Source organism: Anser cygnoides, chromosome 12 (genome assembly GCF_040182565.1).
Source record: "Anser cygnoides isolate HZ-2024a breed goose chromosome 12, Taihu_goose_T2T_genome, whole genome shotgun sequence".
NCBI lineage: Eukaryota > Metazoa > Chordata > Aves > Anseriformes > Anatidae > Anser > Anser cygnoides.
Genome location: NC_089884.1, coordinates 12,337,011 through 12,356,511, shown reverse-complemented (window position 1 = coordinate 12,356,511; position 19,501 = coordinate 12,337,011). Strand labels below are relative to the sequence as shown.

General features: G+C 52.5%; 1 protein-coding gene across 3 annotated transcripts; it reads left to right on the top strand.

The window, feature by feature from the left end:
- Window positions 1-116: 116 nt before the first annotated feature.
- Window positions 117-19,484, top strand: MATCAP1 (microtubule associated tyrosine carboxypeptidase 1). 3 transcript variants are annotated; one of them, XM_067004494.1, is made up of 6 exons: window positions 121-673; window positions 6,142-6,285; window positions 16,480-16,612; window positions 16,818-17,123; window positions 17,764-17,861; window positions 18,675-19,484. In XM_067004494.1, the coding sequence occupies exons 1-6, from the start codon at window positions 185-187 to the stop codon at window positions 18,837-18,839; spliced, it is 1,335 nt and encodes a 444-aa protein (XP_066860595.1). In that variant the 5' UTR covers window positions 121-184; the 3' UTR covers window positions 18,840-19,484. The 3 variants fall into 3 exon arrangements, with proteins under 3 accessions (XP_066860596.1, XP_066860595.1, XP_013031984.1); XM_013176530.3 differs by lacking the exon at window positions 121-673 and adding an exon at window positions 2,038-5,642; XM_067004495.1 differs by lacking the exon at window positions 6,142-6,285 and having other exon boundaries at window positions 117-673.
- Window positions 19,485-19,501: the final 17 nt, after the last annotated feature.

The window sequence follows — 19,501 nt, the reverse complement described above, 5'->3', positions numbered from 1 at the left end:
GCCCGGGGATCGCCGGCGGCCGCCATCTTCCCGCCTGCCCCCCTCGGGCCGGCCCCGCTCCCTCAGCCGGGGGCTGGGCGGCGCCTCGGCGGCGGCGGGCGGCGCTGTCCGCGGCGCTCCGCTCCGGCAGCCGCTGGGGGCGGCGGCGTGAGGCGGCACCGCCGGGGCCGCCGAGCTGGAGGAGATGGTGCTGGACCCGGGGGCGGCGGCGGCGGCGGCGGGCGGGCAGGGCCGCGCCGTGCTGGGCGCGCTGCCGGGCCGCGATGGCTCCCGGCCGTGCTCCTGCCCGTCCCCTCCGCCTCGCCCGGGGCCGGGCAGCTCGCCCCGGTGCCCGAGGGGGACCCGGCGGCTGTCGGAGAGCGGCGCCGGCATGCGGCGCAGCGGCAGCACTTGCGCCGTGAGCGGCGGCAGGATGCGCTCCGCCGCCTCGCTGCCCCACATCGGGCGGCCGCGGGGCGACGAGGGCGGCGGCGGCGGCGGCGGCGGGGGGGGCGGGGGCGGGCGGCGGAGCCCCTGCCTGCTCGTGGCCCTGCGGCCGCTCAACGTGGAGGCCGAGCGGGAGCGGTTCTTCCGGGCCCGCTTCGCCTACGACCCGCAGTTCGAGTACGCCGAGCCGGTGCCCGAGGCCGTGCTGGACAAGTACCGCGCCGCCTCCGACCGCTTCGTGGCCCAGGTGAGCCCCGGGTGCGGCCGCGGGGACGGGCGCGGCTCCGACTGCCTGCCCGGGGAGCCGGGGTTGGCTCTCCCCGAGCCCTCCGTTTGCCGAGGCCGTCGCCTCCGTTTGGGCGGCGGGAGCATCGCCCCCGGTCCTCCCGTCCGGCTGCCGGAATGGCAGCCCCGGGGAGAAGTGCGGGTGCGCTGCGTTACACTAGGGGCTGCACGCTCCTCCCCTTCCTCCGGCCCCTCGAGGAAGGCCATGTGGGGAGGAGGAGAAGTGTTAAGGTGTTGGTGAGCTGAGAGCCCCCCTTCAGCTCCGGGACCCCCAGCACCGGGACGTGGAGCTGTTGGAGTGGGTCCGGAGGAGGCCACGGGGATGATCAGGAGGCAGGAGCACCTGTGCTGTGAGGAGACGCTGGGAGAGCTGGGGCTGTCCAGCCTGGAGAAGGGAAGGCTCCAGGGAGGCCTCACGGCGGCCTGCCAGCCCCTAAAGGGGGCTGCGGGAGAGCTGGGGAAGGGCTTTGTGTCAGGGGTGTGGTGACAGGACAAGGAGTACCGGCTTTACACGCAAAGAGGGAAGGTTTAGACTAGACATCTGGAAGAAATTCTTACTGTGAGGATTGTGAGGCACTGGAACAGGTTGCCCAGAGAAGCTGTGGGTTCCCCATCCCCATCTAAGCTCTCCCTTAGCTAAATATTCTACCTACAGCAGTAGCACACCTTCTCTACCCGGGGGATGACCCCTCCTGGGGCTGGACCACGCTCCGAGCCTCACGCTGCCTACAGGTGTGCAGCCATGGTTCGGAGCTGGTGCTCTGTGAGGGAACCCAGGCACACTTGTGTTAGAAATAATGGGCGAGGAGCTGCAGCACGAGGTTGGCTTGCCTTTGAAGCAGCCCCCAGCCTATGTGTCCTGGCGGTTGTGTTTGGTCTGTGTTCTGGAAAACCTCAGGGTTGTCCTGCATGGTACCCATAACACATAACTGTTGGCAAATGTGGACAGTAGCTGGCTGTAGGCACTTTTTACGGCAGTCTGTGTGTTTTATTCTTAACTGCTTCGGTTGGATATAAGCTACTGAAATATTCCTGGCTTGTTCTCCGCCATAGATAATAATTACACATGGATGACAGCAAGCAGAGCACCCAGTCATCTGAGCAGGAGGGAACAGGCAGGAGGCAAGAAGGAAGCGGCTTTGACGATGCTGTTGGTAAACAAGCCCCAGCCCTTGCCCAGGCACTGTCAGGCTGACGTGGGCAAAGGAGGCAGAGCTGGACGGGACAGCAGGGGCTCACTGTGAGGAGCAGCTGCGAGCAGGCCATGCCCTGAGGTCTTTAAACTTGCTGCATCCGTACAGCTGAAGCAGTTTTGTTCAAGTAAGCAGTGCACACATCGAAGGGGGATGCCCTGTGCACGAACTCATGCACATTAAAAGTCATGCTCACTCTTTGTTGAGGCCATGTGGAGCCTTTAGAGACCAATCTTGGTATGGGCCGGCATGTCACGCTGAAGTAGGAAAGGTTTGTCTGCAGTGATGACCATCTTAGTTGCTTCAGAGGAAGAGGAAAAAATTGTCCTTAGTAACTATCAGACTGGCACACAAGAGGTGCTTCTTTGCACCACTTAGTTGGGAGTTTTCCTGTAGTGTTTCGAAGAGCAGCTTCTCGACTGCTTAGTTTCTTGGTTTTTGACCACTTACTTGTATTGCAGAGATGAGAAGAGAGTACTTGTTTTCATTTTGGTATGCAGCAATTGTATCACCTCATGCTTCTGCATCTCTAGATGAATGTTACCTGGGCTGCTCGGTCCCTTTCAGTAAACAACTTTCTAAAGAGTTAGCCTTCTCTGGTGCTGTTTCTGCTGTACCTCCGCCCCGGTGACATTGGTGCCAGCAGTGCTGTTTTGGGGGAGGTAGTCTGATTCCTGTAATGACCTTGCTGGCTTTTCAGTGATTTCTTTTGTTCCTTCCTGCGTTTAAGTGTGTCTGAGTCTCTGATTAATGCAGTAAATGGAATTGTTCAGAGCTACTTCCCCTCTTCTAGGACAGTTGACTTACAATATGAATAATTGAATTTATTTGTCTCTCTGCATTACTTTGAATGAAACAGCCTTCATAAATGGCGTGAATGTTCTCATCCTGGTTCTTACACTCATTGCAAGAGATATTAGTGTTAAATATTTCTCCCTGTCTTTACAAGTTCTCTGATGTCTGTGTGATGTGTCTTGGGAGAACAGAGGCTCTTCTGCCTTCTGGAAAAAGCACAGCATGCACAAGTCATGAATGAGAGCCGTTGAGAAACATTTAAATTCTGTAATTTGGATGGGAAAGCCTTGTGGAGGTGAGAGCTCAGTTAAAGAGGAGATGAATGGGAACCTGGCAGCACTGGTGTCAGTAGTCCTTTGCTGATACCCTGCAGTTGCCTCCTTTCAGTCCCTTTTATTTTGGGAGACTTTTTTTCTAGGCAGCTAACAAATGTCTTTTAAAAACCTGCATTAGTCATGGAGCTTAAATTAGGGTTTTTTTTGCTAAGTTAACCTCTTTGTACAAACCAAAATCAGCTCCCTCCCTGTTCATACTTTTCATGTTTTGAAATTAATGACCCCTTCAGTTCTGCTGAATCGGCTGCTCTGCACATGCATTGTGGGTTTTTTGTTTGTTTGTTTGGGTGTGGTTTTTGTTTGTTTGTTTTTCATAGAAACTGAATAAATCAGAAGGGTCCTCCTAGCCTCATGACAATAGAGATCAAGAAGACTGTGTGTTGGCAACCCAGTTTGTCAGAGGATTGAGAACAGCATCAAGGCAGGGCTTGGACCCGCACCTGAGTGCTTGCTGCCCCTCGACACGTGGTGGTGCGCGTGCTTGTGGGCTGAGCTGGTGACAATCTCCTGCCCCAAGAGCCGGCCAGGACACTGTCTGGGCAGGAAGGGCTGACGTGGTGCTCAGCAGCTTCTCAGAAAAGCAAATGTGGTATCTTAGGAATTCTGCTGTCTGTGACCTGCCTGAAGGTCGGCGCAGAACGTGCTCTTTGTGCACCATCTGTGCCCAGTTCCTCTTTGCCTCGTGCTTGTGGTCTTAAGGCCGCGAGTGCAGCTTAGTGCCCGTCTCATGGCTTGGGATGGGGCTGAGCAGCAGCGAAAGTGCTTGCAGAGAAGGTTGTGGTCGCTGAGCTCCTGAAAGCGGCAGATGTGAGGGGTTAGATGTTAAATGTTAGAAGCAAGTGACCTTCAGGCAGGGAGCGAAGGCTGTGGAGCACCAGGGCTCCCAGAGCCGCGGCGTGCCATAGCGAGCTGTTGTCCCCATCTTCAGCAGAGATGGCAACGTGGAGAGAAAAGAGGGGGGATGCAGTCACAGAAGTGGAACATCTTAAACAAAAGCTGCTCCTGGAAAGACAGAATAAGTGAGCTGAGAATAAAATTTAGCTGCTTAGGGGATATTGTTCAGGGAAGGAAAATCTGGAACTTCTGTCGTGGGAGAGAAGGGCAGGCACAGAGCCCCTCTTCCAGGCCATCGCTGTGGCTGTTCTAGGCGGTGTGAGTGCTTGTGTGGGCAATAAGCATCCGTGTCATAACCCTGGGTGTCCTTAGGAGCAGGGAAGGGGATGGCAAGGGAGGGGGTGAAAGCTCCTGCAGGGCTGCAGCCAGTGGCTTTACCAACCATCAGGGTGAGATGGGAGAAAGGACACTCTGCGCCTGGGTTCAGGAGGCTCCTCGCAGCTTCCTCTGCTCCCTGACTCGGGTGCGTATGAGGAGAGGCCCTGGGTAACGCCGACCTGAGGTCTGAGCCAGGATGTAGCCCCCGTGCTCAGTGTGAAGTTGCCCTCTACTTTGTGCATGGCGTGAGGTTCGGTGGAAGTTGGTGCTGTGGTACAGGTCTAGTAAAGAGGCAGTACTGATGGTGTCTGGGATAAGAGTTGTAGTGAAACCACCGCCAAAGGCGTGAGTGCCCCTTCATTGTAAGTACATAACCGTGCCTTTAATTCCCTGTGGAAGCCACGTGTCCTCCTGGTCCCCGACCTGGCTGTTCATGCGGTCAGCCCAGGTGCACTGAACACTAGCACCACAATCATTTCCAGCCTGTAAAATACTAGTGATCAGCTTATCTCATCCCTCTCGCAGTAAGTACAGTTCCCATTAGGGTCTGAACTTGCAAAAGCAGCGTAAGTTGGAGGAGGAGAAGGAGCAAAGCGTGCAGCTCAGCTGGAGGAGGTAGTTAAAATGCACGCAGCTTTGTCCTGGGCTAAAAAGCTCAGCAGTACAAGGTGAGCAGGAATCCTGCAGGCAGCCCTTCAGCCAGGTTTACAGATGCAGTAAAACTGCTGAGGAAGTCCAGAACAAGCGCCAAGGAGCTATTGTATTCATCCAGTTTGAAATATGTGTTAATAGGCTAGAGAGAGTCATTGCTTGAAATTGACAATGCAAACTCACTTTCTGGGTAAGAAACAGACTAACAAATGTTTGCATTGTATAGATGGTACATGAACGTTAATGCTAATAAAATAGCACATGCTGCTCTTATTAAGATGCTGTTTTTGCAGTAGACTGGTTGTGTTGAGACCCTGCCTGAAGAAGAGGAAGCAGCGTTGCTGCCAAGAGAAATGCTCGTTATGGGGGCTTTGCTACTTGGCATGCTCCTCTGCTGAGAGTTTGCATATGCGGTCCTGACCCTTTTGTGTCTTGAGTGCTGTGTTGAAATCGTCATTTCTACAGAAGTTCTGCAGAGCAGATGTGGTAGCTGGTGAAGAGCAAACACCCTGAGCTGCTGCAGTCATTTTAACTTCCCCACCTCCTTTTTAAAAACTCTGCGGCTGATTTGTACTAATTTTGTTGTCCTGATATAGCAGAGGGCAACAAAATTCTTACTTCTTACAGATTACTCTTCTGCAACTCCAGTCATGAGCCCATCCTGTTTTCATACTGTGATACTTTTATGCCAGGCCAGAAGATATCTTGTGCCAGGAGCTGTGCCCTCTCAGATGCCTTCCATGCTGTGAGTTCCTGAAATCAGGCCAGTGTTGCAACAAGCAACTAATAAGCAAGTCAATAAATTTGCAAACACTAAAGTTTCAAAGAGGAAGTGAAAGCAGAAAAGATTAAAGTAATCATGGCTTTAACATCTAGAAGCGGCATGCTACACTCAGTAAGGCTGTTTCAGTTCTGCTTTGCCCGATTCCCAAAATAGACATTTGTGAGGATTTCTGAAACAACAAAATGCAGACAGAACATGCTGCGGGCCGTGCTGGCAGTGTTACGTATCGATCTGTCCTGGTACTTGCCTACCATCGAGATGTCCTAGTCTTACTCTTCTGCTAGGTATCACAAAAATGTCTCACCTCACAGGCTCTTGACACTTTGCAGTTGCTTGAATCCTTTATCAGTGATTTCTTCAGCTGGGTTTTGTTACACCTGGGAGTTTTGGTGCTGTGGAAGATGTGCTTGAGAGCGGAGAGGATGTTTTGACCGACATTTTGTTTGTGTGTGTGTGACAGGCAATTAGGATCATTCATGCTGTCCTGGAGAAGTACGGGACCTATGAGAGCTTTGAAGTTGCCACCGGTGGGAGACTGCTGAGCAAATGCCAGATCTGGTCTGTTATTCGAAAGTACATGCAGAAGGAAGGCTGCGTGGGAGAGGTAATCATCGTCCTTGTTTTTTATCATTTGTAAAATAAATGTGCAAAATATTTTATTTTTCACCAGTGCTTTTGTTCAGCAAAGTGTCAATTCTGATAACAGTCCAGTTAAGAAGTGTTTTGGGTACAGAGGAGAAACGTACTGACTGGGGGAGAGAAGCTTGAGAAACCCGTGTCTCAGGGCAGGAGTTAAAGTAGTATCTGAGACCTGAGTTTGTAGTGCAGCATGCGATAAACAAACTTGGTGGCATTTTTGTCTGCGAAAGGATTTCACGAAGGTTTTCAACAGTCCTCTGCATTGCTGTGTTACTTCTGGAGATGCTGGACTCGTTCTGAGTAGCTTCTTCAGGCTATTTACGGCTCCCAGCAATGGCCACCACTGCGTAAGAATCTGGAGGTGGGTTGGACAAATGTGGTACAAATGCAGGATTTTTTTAGCCTGGCCATCGGCTGATGCAAGCTCAGGGCCGGGTGTTTTGTGCAGCTTTTGGCAAGCTGGGAGGGGCAGCACCTCTCAGTATCAAGCTGCCTGAAAAGAGCGGAGCAGCAGAGTGGGCTGCAGCAGCAGTTGGACTGCGTGCTCCTGAACCTGGCCTCAAGGAAGAGCAGGGTTTGGAGCAGGAAGGAGCGAAGGGAAGCAGGTCTACCTTTCTCTTTCACCTCGCAGTAAATCGCTCTGCTTTTCTACTCTGAACTGTGGCTCCCTTCCATCTCTGGCATGTCTCCTGGCTGGCTGCATCCTGGAGTTGGGGAGCAGGTGCTAGTTGTGTCTCCCCTCCTCCCCCCAGTTTCCCTTGATTTCTCATTCCAGAAATATCTCCCTTTTATGCTTGAGAGATAGCGGAGCTGCTGCTTGGCCGCGTGGCCAGGCACAGGGGTGGGGAGTATTTTGCTGCCTCCATGAGGCATCAATTACCGTTGGGAAGAATAGCCTATTTCTGCTAGCGGTGGTATGGCAGAAATCTCTGACAGCTGGGTTCATTCACATGTTCAAAAGCAAAGATGGGGGAGAGATTTCCTGCTGTTCTCTGGGATGTACTGGGTTATGGCGCTTTGAAACTCCAAGCTGAGGCTTTCAGAGTGGCAAATACCTCGTTGAGATATTACTGGGGGTAATTCAGCTGTGTGGGAAGGAGGGTGGAAAGTTCAGCATCTCTTACTGCTCCTTGCTGCACATGCCATGCTGCTTTCTGACAGTGCCCGCTGGGCGCAAACCTAGGTCTGGGGAGGCAGGAGGGATTTTCAGCTGGCTTCCTGAAGTTAGCCAAATAACCTCCCCCCTTCCAAAGAAAACAAAACCCCTGCTGCTCTGTAACAGTGGAATTGCAAGAAACTAAGCCAAAAATCTCAGGCACTTAAATAAGCAGGTTAAAAAAAAAGAAACAAATTCCTTCCTTTCAGCTTGTTTACCCCTTGGTTCCTGCTCTCTCAGGAGCACTGTCCCTTTCTCCCTCATCTCAAAGTCTCAGTGAAAAGCTGAAAACAAAACGTACCTGTGTACATTCATCTCGTCCAGTGGTCTCTGCCTGCTCCTTGTACTCCTGATGCTGCTGTCACAGTTGCGTGGTTGGAAACCTGCTCTCCTTTAACACCGAGCTCACAGGCGTTACAAAGCAGGGTGAGGAGCTTGAGGATTTGTCTGTTCCATGAGTGTTTCCTGGCAGCTGGACATGCACGGGCAGGAGGGATGCCCCGAGGCTTCGTTTAAGGGGCTTTCTCCTCTTCCTGCCTGCAAGATGTGTGCAAAACACTTCCATGGCTCCAGGGCCAAGTGGTGAGAAGTATTTCCGGGCCTCGCTTTGCTTTTTGCTTGCGGAGTTGCCTTTGGCTGTAGGACACAAGGAGGCACAGTTAGCGTGCACAAGTGCTAGCTGCTGTAGGAGGCTTCCTCACCCTCACCGCCTGGCAGCAGTGCAGGGTTCAGGTGAAGTTCCTCCTCTGGCTCTGCGTGGCTTGCTCCGAGGTCCCCAGAGGTGTCCCTGGGATGTGGATGTGGTACCAGTGTCCTCCTCAGCCTTTGTTCTCTGTACGTGCTAGGTTGGGACCAGACAGTGGTTTGGGGGTTGGTTTTGTTTGTTTTGCTTTGGGGTTTTGTTTGTTTTTATTGAAAACCCAAATGACAAAACAAACAAACAGAACTGAGGTCATTACACATTTCAGTTCTTCAGAAGTTTCCTTGCCCCCCAGGGATTGCCTGTCAGCCAGCGATGTGCCTTTACAAAAAGAAAAAAGAATCACACTTTGTTCTCGAATCTTAACTTATAAACACCTGCTTATGTTCTCTCTCTTTACTTTATTAATTGATTAAATTCAGCTATTACGTTCCTCTCTGCTAATCTAAAACAAATTGTTCCATCTGGGCAGAAAAACACCTTTTCTTAAATATTAGCGTATGACTGACTTTCTGCCAGCCCTGTGTAATTTTCCCTTTGTTCAAGGGAACTAAGAGTTCAGTTATTATGTTTGCACATTGGGGTGCAAGGTGCATGGCTCATTTATTCTGAAACTTCTGATAAGCGCCTGTAAAATCATTCAAACATTGGTTTGTGTGTTACCAGTCACTACAAATGGTGTTGGATTTCCCTGGGGAAGGGAAGAGGGAAATGTTTCACCTGTTCCTGCACAGCAAGTGTTGTGAAACGTTGCTCCTGCTGTGGGACAAAAACTTGCTGGAACTCCTGTCACTGCTGCATTGCTGACGATCTCACGCGCTGCCGAGGCACAGAGTGGTTTCATGGGGCCATCTGCCTCCCTCCCCTCCCTGCTGCCTGTGTCTGTATTTCCTGACTGCTGCGTGCTGTACGCTGTCTGCTCTGTAGTGCCGTTTGCTTTTCTGTTGCCAATTTCATGTTGCACATTAATCATACTGAGTTTCTTTTAAGAAAGAAAAAAGAAACTCTACCCGTGGGGCCCCGCAGGTCACCCAGCTGCTAGGGGCTGCGTCAGCCGCGAGCGCCCTGCGGTTTTCCCGGCGCCTTCACTGCAGAGCATCGCTCTGGCAGGATGCGGGAGGCACCGCCACCCCGCAGGGCTCAGTGCGGGTTTTCCTGGTACAGGTCTCAGCCCTGCTTTGGCTCTCCAGTTGTAGAATCATACCAACAGCTTGGTTTGGAAGGAACCTTAAAGTTCATCCAGTTCCAGCCCCATCAGAGATGGAAGAGCACAGAACCGGGCTGTGCCGTGCTGCTGCAGCGTAGAAAAGCTCCCAGGCCTGTTTGACCTGTGCTGCAGGGGCTTCCTCGGCACTGGGGGCAGCCCCAAAACCACGAGGTGCTGCATATCTGCGAGCTGGGCATGCAGCATGGGCTGTTGGCCTGCAGCTAAGGAAAATGCCATCAAAAGCTTGTGTCTGGTGTGGCCAAAGTGTTCGCGAGGGGCTGTGGGTGTGCAAGCATGGCTGCTGCTTTCTCTGCCTGGCCTGGCTGCGGTGCAACTCCAGACCTTCAGCTACAACCCCTGCATCAACCAGAAACACGAAGTCGAAACTTGAGCTGCTTCTCTTTCCAGCTAATTAGCAAGCAAACAGCACTTTGGGGGATGCTAAAATAGAGCTGCCTGGCCCGAGCGAAGCCCCAGGACAAACACTTGCGCAACATCTAGACGAGTCTTTACAAAACTGGCAAGGAGAACAATTGTTTGGGTGTACAGTAGGAAAGGAGGCGTACCTCGCTCCCGTGCTCCAGCGATCTGAGCAGCCTGCAGATGGGCAGGGCCGGTGGCGTTAGCTGCCAGGGTGGTGTCAGTGCAGAGCGCTCCCCTCGCACCCCTGCGCCCATCCCTGGCACTCGAGGTGCAGAGGGATGGTCTGAGCTGTGATGAAGGCAGGATACCAGTTTCCAGCACCCCAGGGAGCATGTTTACGGGTAAGTATTTGTACCGCAATTAACTTCACGTATTCGAGAGTTTCTTTGGCGTGGTCCAAGCTGCAGGTTCTGAAGCTGTTCTGGTTGTGTTCTGGCTCAGGGCTGAGGTGATGATGCCGGAGCTCGGAGGCCTCCTTACAGTTGTCATGGATCTCCCAGCTGCTCCCAGTTTGCACCAAAGTAACCCTTGACTCTGTTGGTAAGTATTGCGCAGTCATCCATGGCACTGTGAAATGTCCTTGGTTCTAGTGCTCCTGGCTAGCGTGTCCCTGGGCCCTGCCAGCAGTGCTCGCCCTGCCCCATCCCACCCCAATCTGCCAGGACTCAGCGGAGACACACTGCTGTCTGTGCTGCAGAGCTGGTGAGAGGCTTTGGCTCCATCAGCATCCCCTGCTTCCTCCCACAGTTTTTGGGGATGAGCTCTTTTCTCTGCCGTTACACCCACAAACTGCACAGACAGCTTCGTGGCCCGCAAGGATGTGCTGGAGATTGTGCTTGGAATTCAGGCCTGAGCTGTGAATACTGGTCAAAACAAGAGAAATCACAGATCTGGAGAGTTGGCCCTTCTGCCCCAGGAATAAGACTTTGGCTGCAGTTGTAATCTCCTGTTCTCACAGTACCTGTGCCTAGGCAAAATGGGGGTCCTGAAATAAGGAGAGTGATGCTGCCCATCGGGAATATGGGCTGTCCAGTGCAATTGCTCTGCAGACCTGACTTGATTACTCAGCAAAAGCCAGCCTTAGAAAAACCTGTGCTCTTCTCCCTTGGGTTCTGCAATACATTATTCGGTTTTGGAATTGGGATTTGGAGAATGCCTGGGGTTCTGTAACAAAGATGCCGAAGGCTGAAACGAGTGCACTGTAAAGCAGCGGTGACTGAGCTGACCTTGCAAGGGTCTGTGCTTTCCGGTGGAAGCCTCAGGTTTCAGTGTCTGTTGCTGAATCCAGAGATGTGCTGTGGGCAGTGCAAGGTGAGCATGGAAGCTGCAGTCGTCCCTGGTGATGTGCAGTTTCCCTCTGATTGCTACTGGAGAGTTGGCTCTGCACAGGGCAGTTCTTGGAGCTTCTGCTCGATAAGACAAAACACTATCACTGGATTGCAAACAAGCACACGAAGAAACCTCCACAAGCCAATGCCTCTAAAAAGTCATCAGGCTTTCCTAAAAAGGATGAACAAGGAATTACATGGCGAATTTTTGCCTGTCTTCAAATTGTGGTGCGCCCCAACCACCCTGCATGTGTCCATGAGACCGTATTGTTGGTGCTCACATGTGGACTGTGACGTGCAGCTGTCCCCTTGGCTGCGGGGCTCCTCATCCTCCAGGTGGTCACTGATCCTCTTTCCCAACCCTCACCGCAGTCTGCTTTCTTCCCTCAGTGGTTTTTTCTCCCGCCCAACTCTGCTTTATCTCCTGCTTAGGAGACCTTCATCCCTTTTCCCCTGAATGTCACATGGCCTTTAGCCACTGCAGACCAGTGGCTTCCTGAGCCAGAAGGTGTTGGTGTGTGCAAAACCCCTTCCATTCCTCTGACCAATTTTGAACCGTTGTAAACCAGCAGGGTGCACAGTTAACTGATGCTTCTTTGTCCTGAATCTGCTTCCTAAGCGCTTTACTTGATGTCATCTAGCTCTTGTACAGAAACTAAGAGTTTCCTTTTCATATAGTTGGGTTCAGCATTGCTGTTCTGTGTTGTTTTTACTTTTTCTTTACCATGAGAGAAGAAAAAAAAAAGTCACAAGTGCTGCTGTTGACTTGAATTCTTCCTCTAAAGATTCAGGGATGTTCTTGCTTGGAGTTTTCCTTGATTTACATTGTGCTGAGGGAGTGCTTTCTTCCTTTTAATTCTTACCAGCTTATCCCAAAAGTGCTTGTGCCACTAGGCATCTGGACCTGGTTTCAGCTCTGAGCATCACGTTCTCAGCTACCTTTGATTTTCCAGCAGTTGATTCTGTTCTCCTTGCTCACCTTGGTGGGTGTCAGATAGGAAGAGGGAAGGAAAACAGATGGCTTTGAACTGCTCCATCTGCCTTCTGTTTATCAGGCACGATACCAAAGATTGATGGGCAGTGCTTGCCTTACAGCGTGGCTAGACTTGTCGGTTCTTTTTTGCCAAGGCCCATGCCAAATGCTTGCACTGTCAGCAGATCATCAGTGCTGTGGCTTCAGCACTGAAGGCCCGTGCCGTCTGGGCCTGGTGAACCTGGGGCCTACATGCGAAGCATTTTCCCCGGGATCCTTGTACGTAGGCCTTAGGGGTATGTCAGGCCTGGTGATAAATCCAGGGAAAAAAATCAGCTCTCCACCCTTTAAAGCCAGAGCGCTCTGTTGCAGGTGTTGCTCGCCGCTTATTGAAGCAGCAGTGTCTGTACCTCTGCGGGCCTCTCCAGAAGAGGGATCTTGTCGGAAGAGGGACCTCCCTGACCCAGCTCAGCCCTGGCAGCCCACCCAGACTGCGGCAGTGGTAGGACCTTGCTGGGCATCCGTGGGGACACCCCCGCTGTTCAGTGAGGGCAGCGCTCGAGCAGGAGCACTCCTGGCGTGCGGGTTCACCGTCACCTCTGAGCATCACCCTGGCATTCAGAACAACTTCTTCCCGCTGTCAGAGCCACGTCGACATCTATGCAGGTGTAGGAACCAAAGGTCTCTGGGGAAGCAATCTGAGCTGCAGCTGGTCTGAGAGATGCTTTTAGCCATTGTGTGGGACCTGAGAGGAAGAAATCAAAGGGCCCTGTATCACTCCTGTAATCAGTAGTGGGAGAAAAAAGTATGAATTTCCAGCAAATTCACTCCTGTCAAGTAAGGAGCAACCTGTGCTGTGGATGAAAGAAGAGGTACATTCTTCAGCATGGCATTCCCCTGTATTGTCCATGAACGGGTCAGGTTATCATGAAGCCTGGCTAGTTTTCTTCTGTGTCGGGGATTAAGGTGCCAGTGCAGACAGGAAGGGAGAGCTGGGTGTTGTCACAACGGCGGAGATGATCTGCATGGAGCATTGACCTCTGTAACTTGATCAGTGTTGTTAGACTCCTAGGTTTATGCAATATTGCTGTCATTTGCATGGAATCTTTTACAGAGTTGTTTTCACAGTTAGCTTTTGAACGATTGAAACTTGAACTGTTCAGGGGATGCCAAGTGAGCGGCAGCCTCCCAGAAACGACCAGCTGGGATAATCCCAATGAAGCAGCTCCCTCTGGTACAGAGCTTAGAGGAGGCCTGGAAAACCACTGAATACATGTTGTTGTCCGTGTGGAATTCAATGTTGTGTGGTCAAGGATGGACAATTGGAAACTAGAGAAAAGCAGAGACCTCAGTGAATTATTTTTATTATTATTATTATAAACAGACTGGGGGAAAGCAGACATAAGAGAGAGCTTTTACCCTAGGGAAGAAGTTATTTTTTTTCTGTATCTACCCAGGATTTTCTAGTACCTAAAGACCATCCCCCTTGTGTTTTTTTTTCCCTGTAGGGGCAATTAAGAGAGACAAGACAAGATGTGGACCTTGCCTGGCCTGTCCCAGCCAGCTGAGCATCGTGTGCTAGCTGGTGTTCCTGCAGTTGAAACCCACAAGCTGACACAGCGCATCGTTCTGTGCTCCTCGTAGAAGCTGTAGGTCAAACAGCGAAGCCTGGGGGACACAGGACTCTGAGAGGAGTTCAGGCACCAGTTCTGTGTTGAAGAACACAGCAATGACTTCGAGGGAGCAGGAAGAGTGCTGTGACAACGGAATGCATTCCTTACCTTCTACTTTAGGCTCTGCCCCTTGTCTCTTCCCTTCCCCTCCCAGGTTCCAGGATTTCAGCCCCAGCTAGCTGTATTTGGGACTGCAACGCAGGATGTCTAGGTTGTGTTCCTGTCACACCAAGCTAACATAGAAGATGGGAATTGGTTAAAATAATACCAAAGTGTGGCTCATATGTGCCTCCTTATTTCTGCTTACAGTGAAGCTGTCTCTGGTTTTCAGCTGCATCTCCTAAAATCTGCAGGACCCAGCTGACCAAGGTACCAGGTCAGGACTTGTGCCTGAGGACAAGGTCCAGAGCGGTGACCTCTGCGTGCTGGCTGGGTGCAGGAAGGGGCAGCAGAAGTGCAACTTTTATTTATTTTGAATTGTTTACTGGAGCAGAAATAAAGCTCAAGGATGCTCCCATGTTAAAAGTAAATTTGCAAGTCTTTCCTCTGTGTCTTCTGTAGTTGTCTATTTTAATCCAGTTAATTGTGGTATAAGTCTTTTATGCTGTTAATTAGCACAGTAGTAGATTCTGCTCTGTTATGATGCACTTCTGGCTTTAATAGACAGCTTTACACAATAATAAATCGGGGTTTAAAACAAGCTGATTCAGTCTCCTCTCTTTCTTTTATAAAAGAAGTAAGAACTGTAGTGTAGTAGTATGTGTGCGCATCAGTTTGGGCTATGCTAGCGGTTTGGCAGTGAAAGCCAAGAAGCTGAGAGGCAATTCTTGCTCAGGAGTGTGACGTTGTCAGCTTTCTGCTTTTCATCCTGAAGTTTCAGCCATGAAATAAGTGTTTTTAGAGTTCATACATGTGTGACAGATGGATTTTTGAGATGCAAATGGTATGTGCCCGTGGTATGTGCCCGTGAGTCCTGTATGCCTGGCTGAATGGGGTTTGGTTCTTCCTCTCGCTGGGGCGATGCAGGATCCCACTCCTGGATGGGTCTGAGGGCACTGATGTCGGATGTGAGCAGCTGTCTTGGTTCCATCATGCACAATATCCAGGTTTCCCAAAATAGCCGTTTCTTTCTGTATATTTACCAGTCCTGCTGAGGATTGCAGCTGGCAAGTGCCCAGATAGGAAGCCTGCCTACCACGTGTGTGGCTGGCAGCTCATGCTGCAGGTATGTTGGATGGATCTGTCCTTGTTTCTCTTCTCTTGAAGCCTTAAAAGGGAAAATACAAAGGAGATGAAGGTGTGAAAATGGATCCAGGTTCCCTTGGGGGATATTTTTGGTGGTTACTCTAGGGGTTGAACCCATAACAAAGCAGTTAAGGCCCCATTGCTGCGCGCGTAGTGCTGAAGGAAAGCTGGTTGATGAAGTGGCTCTGTTGGGGCAAAGTGGCAAAGCTGGTGCTCTTTGTGCTTTGTTTCACATTGCACTGTACTGAAAAACCTTTGCCAGAGAAGCGGGAGCAATGCAGTGATGCGTGCAGGTGGCACACGGACACTGTGCAACCCCAGCACGCTCTGCCCTTGGCTGTGTGCGGGAGCCAGGCGCCTGCTCCCCAGTTTTTGTCCAGTGCAAAAGTAACGTGTGCCCCCGTGCTTCTCCCACTCCTGTGGCTTGTAGACCTGGTCTGGGCTAGCAGGGGTGAGGAGAGAGGGGCTTCAGGACACGCTGCTTGCTTGATCTTGGTCGGTTTATCACAAAAAGTAAAATGCTAAGGGTTAACTGGGCCACAAACTGCACCAGTCTCCACAGCTGCTGCTGATGGATGGAGGTAAATCCCAGTGTCACCAGGGGTCTCCTGGAAGGCTGCTGGTACCGCAGCAATCTGCGCCCCCAGTGAGTTAATTGGGGGTGCAGGAGATGCTGGGAGGGGACACAACTGGGCAGAGGACTTGGGACTAAGCAAAGAGATATTCCATGCTGTACGACGTCATGCTCAACAATAAAAAGGGCAAAGAGGGGGTTTAGGGAGGTTAGCCATCTTTTGGTTGGGGACTGGCTGGGCATTGGTCTACCCATGGGAGGTGGTGGGTGAAGATGGAAAGCGGCACGTGGCCCGTGGTCCTGCAGGCTGCAGGGATCTGCCTGCAGCGGGAGGGGTGCTGGAGATGGGCTGGAGCACAGCCTGCTCAGAGTCCGTGGCTGTAGTAAGGCTAGAGGAGCTATTTCACGTTGGCGTCCGGGCCTGTCCTGCTACATCTCTTTGCAGGGGGATCAGCTGTTCCTTCTTGGTGCCACCTAAGGACAGTGCCCTCCCACACTGCCACCATGTGTGTCCCCTCTCTCCCTGCCCAGGAAGCGGCTGTGGCTTTCCCAGGGTACAGGACTATTACCAAGATTTGATAGGGCAAGCGTTGTACAGTCACTGAATCACAGGGTGGTTGGAAAGGGACCTCTGGAGGTCATCTGGTGCAGCCCCCTGCTCAGTCAGGGTCACCTAGAGCAGGTTGCCCATTTTCTCATCAAGTCCAGGGAGCCCCCTGGTATCTGAAGTTTTGACATACCTCCTTTCTGGACTGGAACAGCTTTAGCGTGTTTTCTTTGGACACTTTGAAGAATGACCCAAGCCATCTTCCAGCAGTCCCGGGCTGCGTGTTGAGGAGGCTTGCTAAAAGCCGCTTGCCCCCCTCTCCCTCCCGCGCAGGTGGTGGTGCAGCTCACCGACGACCTCCTGTCCCAGGCCGTGATGATGGTGGAGGACAGCCGCCCGACGCTGGCGATCAACCTGGCCGGAGCCCGGCAGTACTGGCTGGAGGGCATGCTGCGCCACGAGATAGGTCAGCGGGGCCGCGGCAGCGGCGGGGACCGGGGACAGAGCTGCCGAGCAGGGGGGAGGCTGAGCATCCCCCGATGGCCATCAGCATCATGGCCTTGGGGCTGGGATAGCAGGCGGGATGAACACGATGGGGGTTAAGCTTTTGGTGGCCCGCAGCGGCTCACCAAGTTGTTCCTGGCTGACGATGCTCGCTCTTGTCCCCCCAGGCACCCACTACATCCGCGGGGTGAACAACACCCGCCAGCCCTGGCACAGCTCGGAGGGCCGCAAGCAGTACAGCCTGAAGCCCGCCAACCCCACGGAGGAAGGCTTGGCCAGCCTGCACAGCGTCCTCTTCCGCAAGCAGCCCTTCCTCTGGCGCGCGGCCCTGCTCTACTACACCATCGAGCGGGCCAGCCGCCTCTCCTTCTCCGCCCTGTTCCAGGACCTGGAGCAGTACGTCCAGGACGCCGGCGTCCGGTGGGAATACTGCGTGCGGGCCAAGCGAGGCCAGACTGACACCTCTCAGCCAGGTACAGCTCGGGGAGAATGAAGCCTTCCATTTTTGGAAGTTTTTTTAATTATTTATTTAAACAAGTGTGTTTTGGTGCTGGGTGGCTTTACCATCACCAGACTCACAGCCAGAACATCCTTTAAAGAGGTGGCTCTGCTCCCCCTCTCATCCCCAGCTCTGCTTTCACATGGGTTTACACTTATCTTTATGGCAGTTTTGCACACAGGACAGCCCCATCACCTCTCCGGCTGCTCAGTCAGGCAGGGGTGGATGGGGCAGCCCGGAGAGACCTGGGGCGTCATCCCAGTCCAATAGATCTGAGCAGAGCAACTTGTATAAGCTCCCAGGGAGCCAAAGGAGAAAGAGAGCATTTTTTTTTAGGGGGTGAATTTAGATTCTTGCATTAAAAAAAAAAAAAAAAACTAATCCCAAGGAATGGTGAGTGTCCCTGTAAGAGGCTCTACTGCCTTCCTTCTTTCCCAAGGGCTCTGGCAGATGGAGGCTCGCTGCACTCAGCTGCCCAGGCTTCATCTCAGCACAAGTCCCCAGTGCTGGCTCTGCTCATCCTTTGGGCCTTTCCTCCCTTCACACCCGGGAGGATAAGGCTTGTCCTGGGGAAGTCACCTGATTGCACTTCCTGGGCCTTCCCTCTTTTCCAGGCTGCTTCAGTAAGGACCAGGTGTACCTGGATGGGATTCTCCGCATCCTGCGACATCGGCAGACCATCGACTTCCCTTTGCTGGCTGCCCTTGGAAAGGTAACAGCACGGGTCAGCAGCTGGAGCCCCGCACCAGGAAGGGGCTTTCTGGTTTGGGGCAGACAGGACTGTTGACCTGGGGAGAGCAAATAGGGGGTTTTTCCTGGGGCAGCAGGATGAGACGCTGCTTTAGATGCAGTCTCAACTTCCCTCTGTACAACAGAAGTGAGCCTCAACCTTGGCTGGAAGGCATTCAGCTCTTTGTATTTCTGTGTACTTACGGGTCTCCAAGCTAACACAGAAAGGCTGTGTGAGCTGTAAAGACCCAAGGAAGGGTGGGACAATCTGTCCTCCTCCATGGGAGACCTTCAGGGAGAGGCTGGCGGCTGCTCTGAGGCCCTTTCATGGGGCTCTTCCCTCTGCTCAGAGGGCACATCCTGAAGAGTATGGCTGATTAAGGAAACCCACAGAAACATCACTAACAAGCTGCTGGACACCTTAGCTAGCTTTTCTGCAATTGCAACCAGTGACAGATTTTTTTTTTTGGTGCACCTGCATTGAGATATTAGTTTGGTTGGGTTTTTTTTTTGTTTGTTTGTTTGTGTTTTTTTTTTAAATTAAATACGCTAGTGCATAGAAGCTCCACAGTATTACTTGTCCCTAGAATGAAAAAAAAAAAAAAAAAAAAAAGAAGACCAAACCCACAAACTCATCCTTGCAAATCCTTTCCTCACCTGGTGCCTCCCCGCAGGCTGGAAGGGAATTTGGGCAGCATGAGGGTGGAAACCCCCGCTGGGCAGGCAGAAAGGTCACAGTGGGCCAGAAACCCTTCACTGGCACCCGCTGACCTGCCCACGCCCTTCTTCCCATCAGGTCTCCTACGAAGATGTGAACCGCCTGAAGAAATTTGGGGTGCTGGAGAAGGCCCGCATCCCCCACTTCATGCAGGACCTGGAGCGGTACATGAAGCAGCTCGACCACATCGTCACCACCAACCAGCTGAACGAGCAGGAGCTGGAGGAGCTGCTGCCCGACTGAGCGGCACCGGGCACCCCGGGTGTCTCAGCGCAGCCTGCCAGCACCTGGCTGCTGCTGCTGGCTCTATTTATTTGGTATTTATTGGGGCTGTCGAGCCAGTCCTTGCCTGGAGAAGACAGCACAGCTTGGGCTTCCATCCGGGAGGCCAATGTGCATGTACCGCTGCGCGGGGTAGCGCAGCTGAGATGGTCAGTGTGGTTGTTGTTGATTGTTGCCCCCCCCGCCCAGCTCCGTGCATTTTCGTGGAGTGCTGTGCCACTCTGTGTGGTTTTGGGGAGACAAGGGTTTGGAGGGAGCCAGGGCAGAGCCTGGGAGCTGCACCGGTCCCGCAGCAGGAGGTTGCGCTGGGCTGGTTGCAGTGGGGAGAGCACGGGAGGATCCTCAAGGTACCAGGGAATGTTCCCAGCTCCCCTCGTGCCCTCCCTGGCAGCAGGAGATACTTTAATTCCCCCAAATAACATCTGCTCTCCCTGCTCCTAGGTATCTGCCCTGTCCCGGCAGACCATGCAGACCCACAGATAATCATTATTGCGCGCCCCAAATCCAGCCACTCTGCCTGGCATCAAGGCACAGGAGGACTCAGGGCGGGGAGCTGGCTTGATGTTATGAAAAAAAAAAGGTGTAATAAAAAACATGTAATGGAAACTACGTGTTGGCAAGAC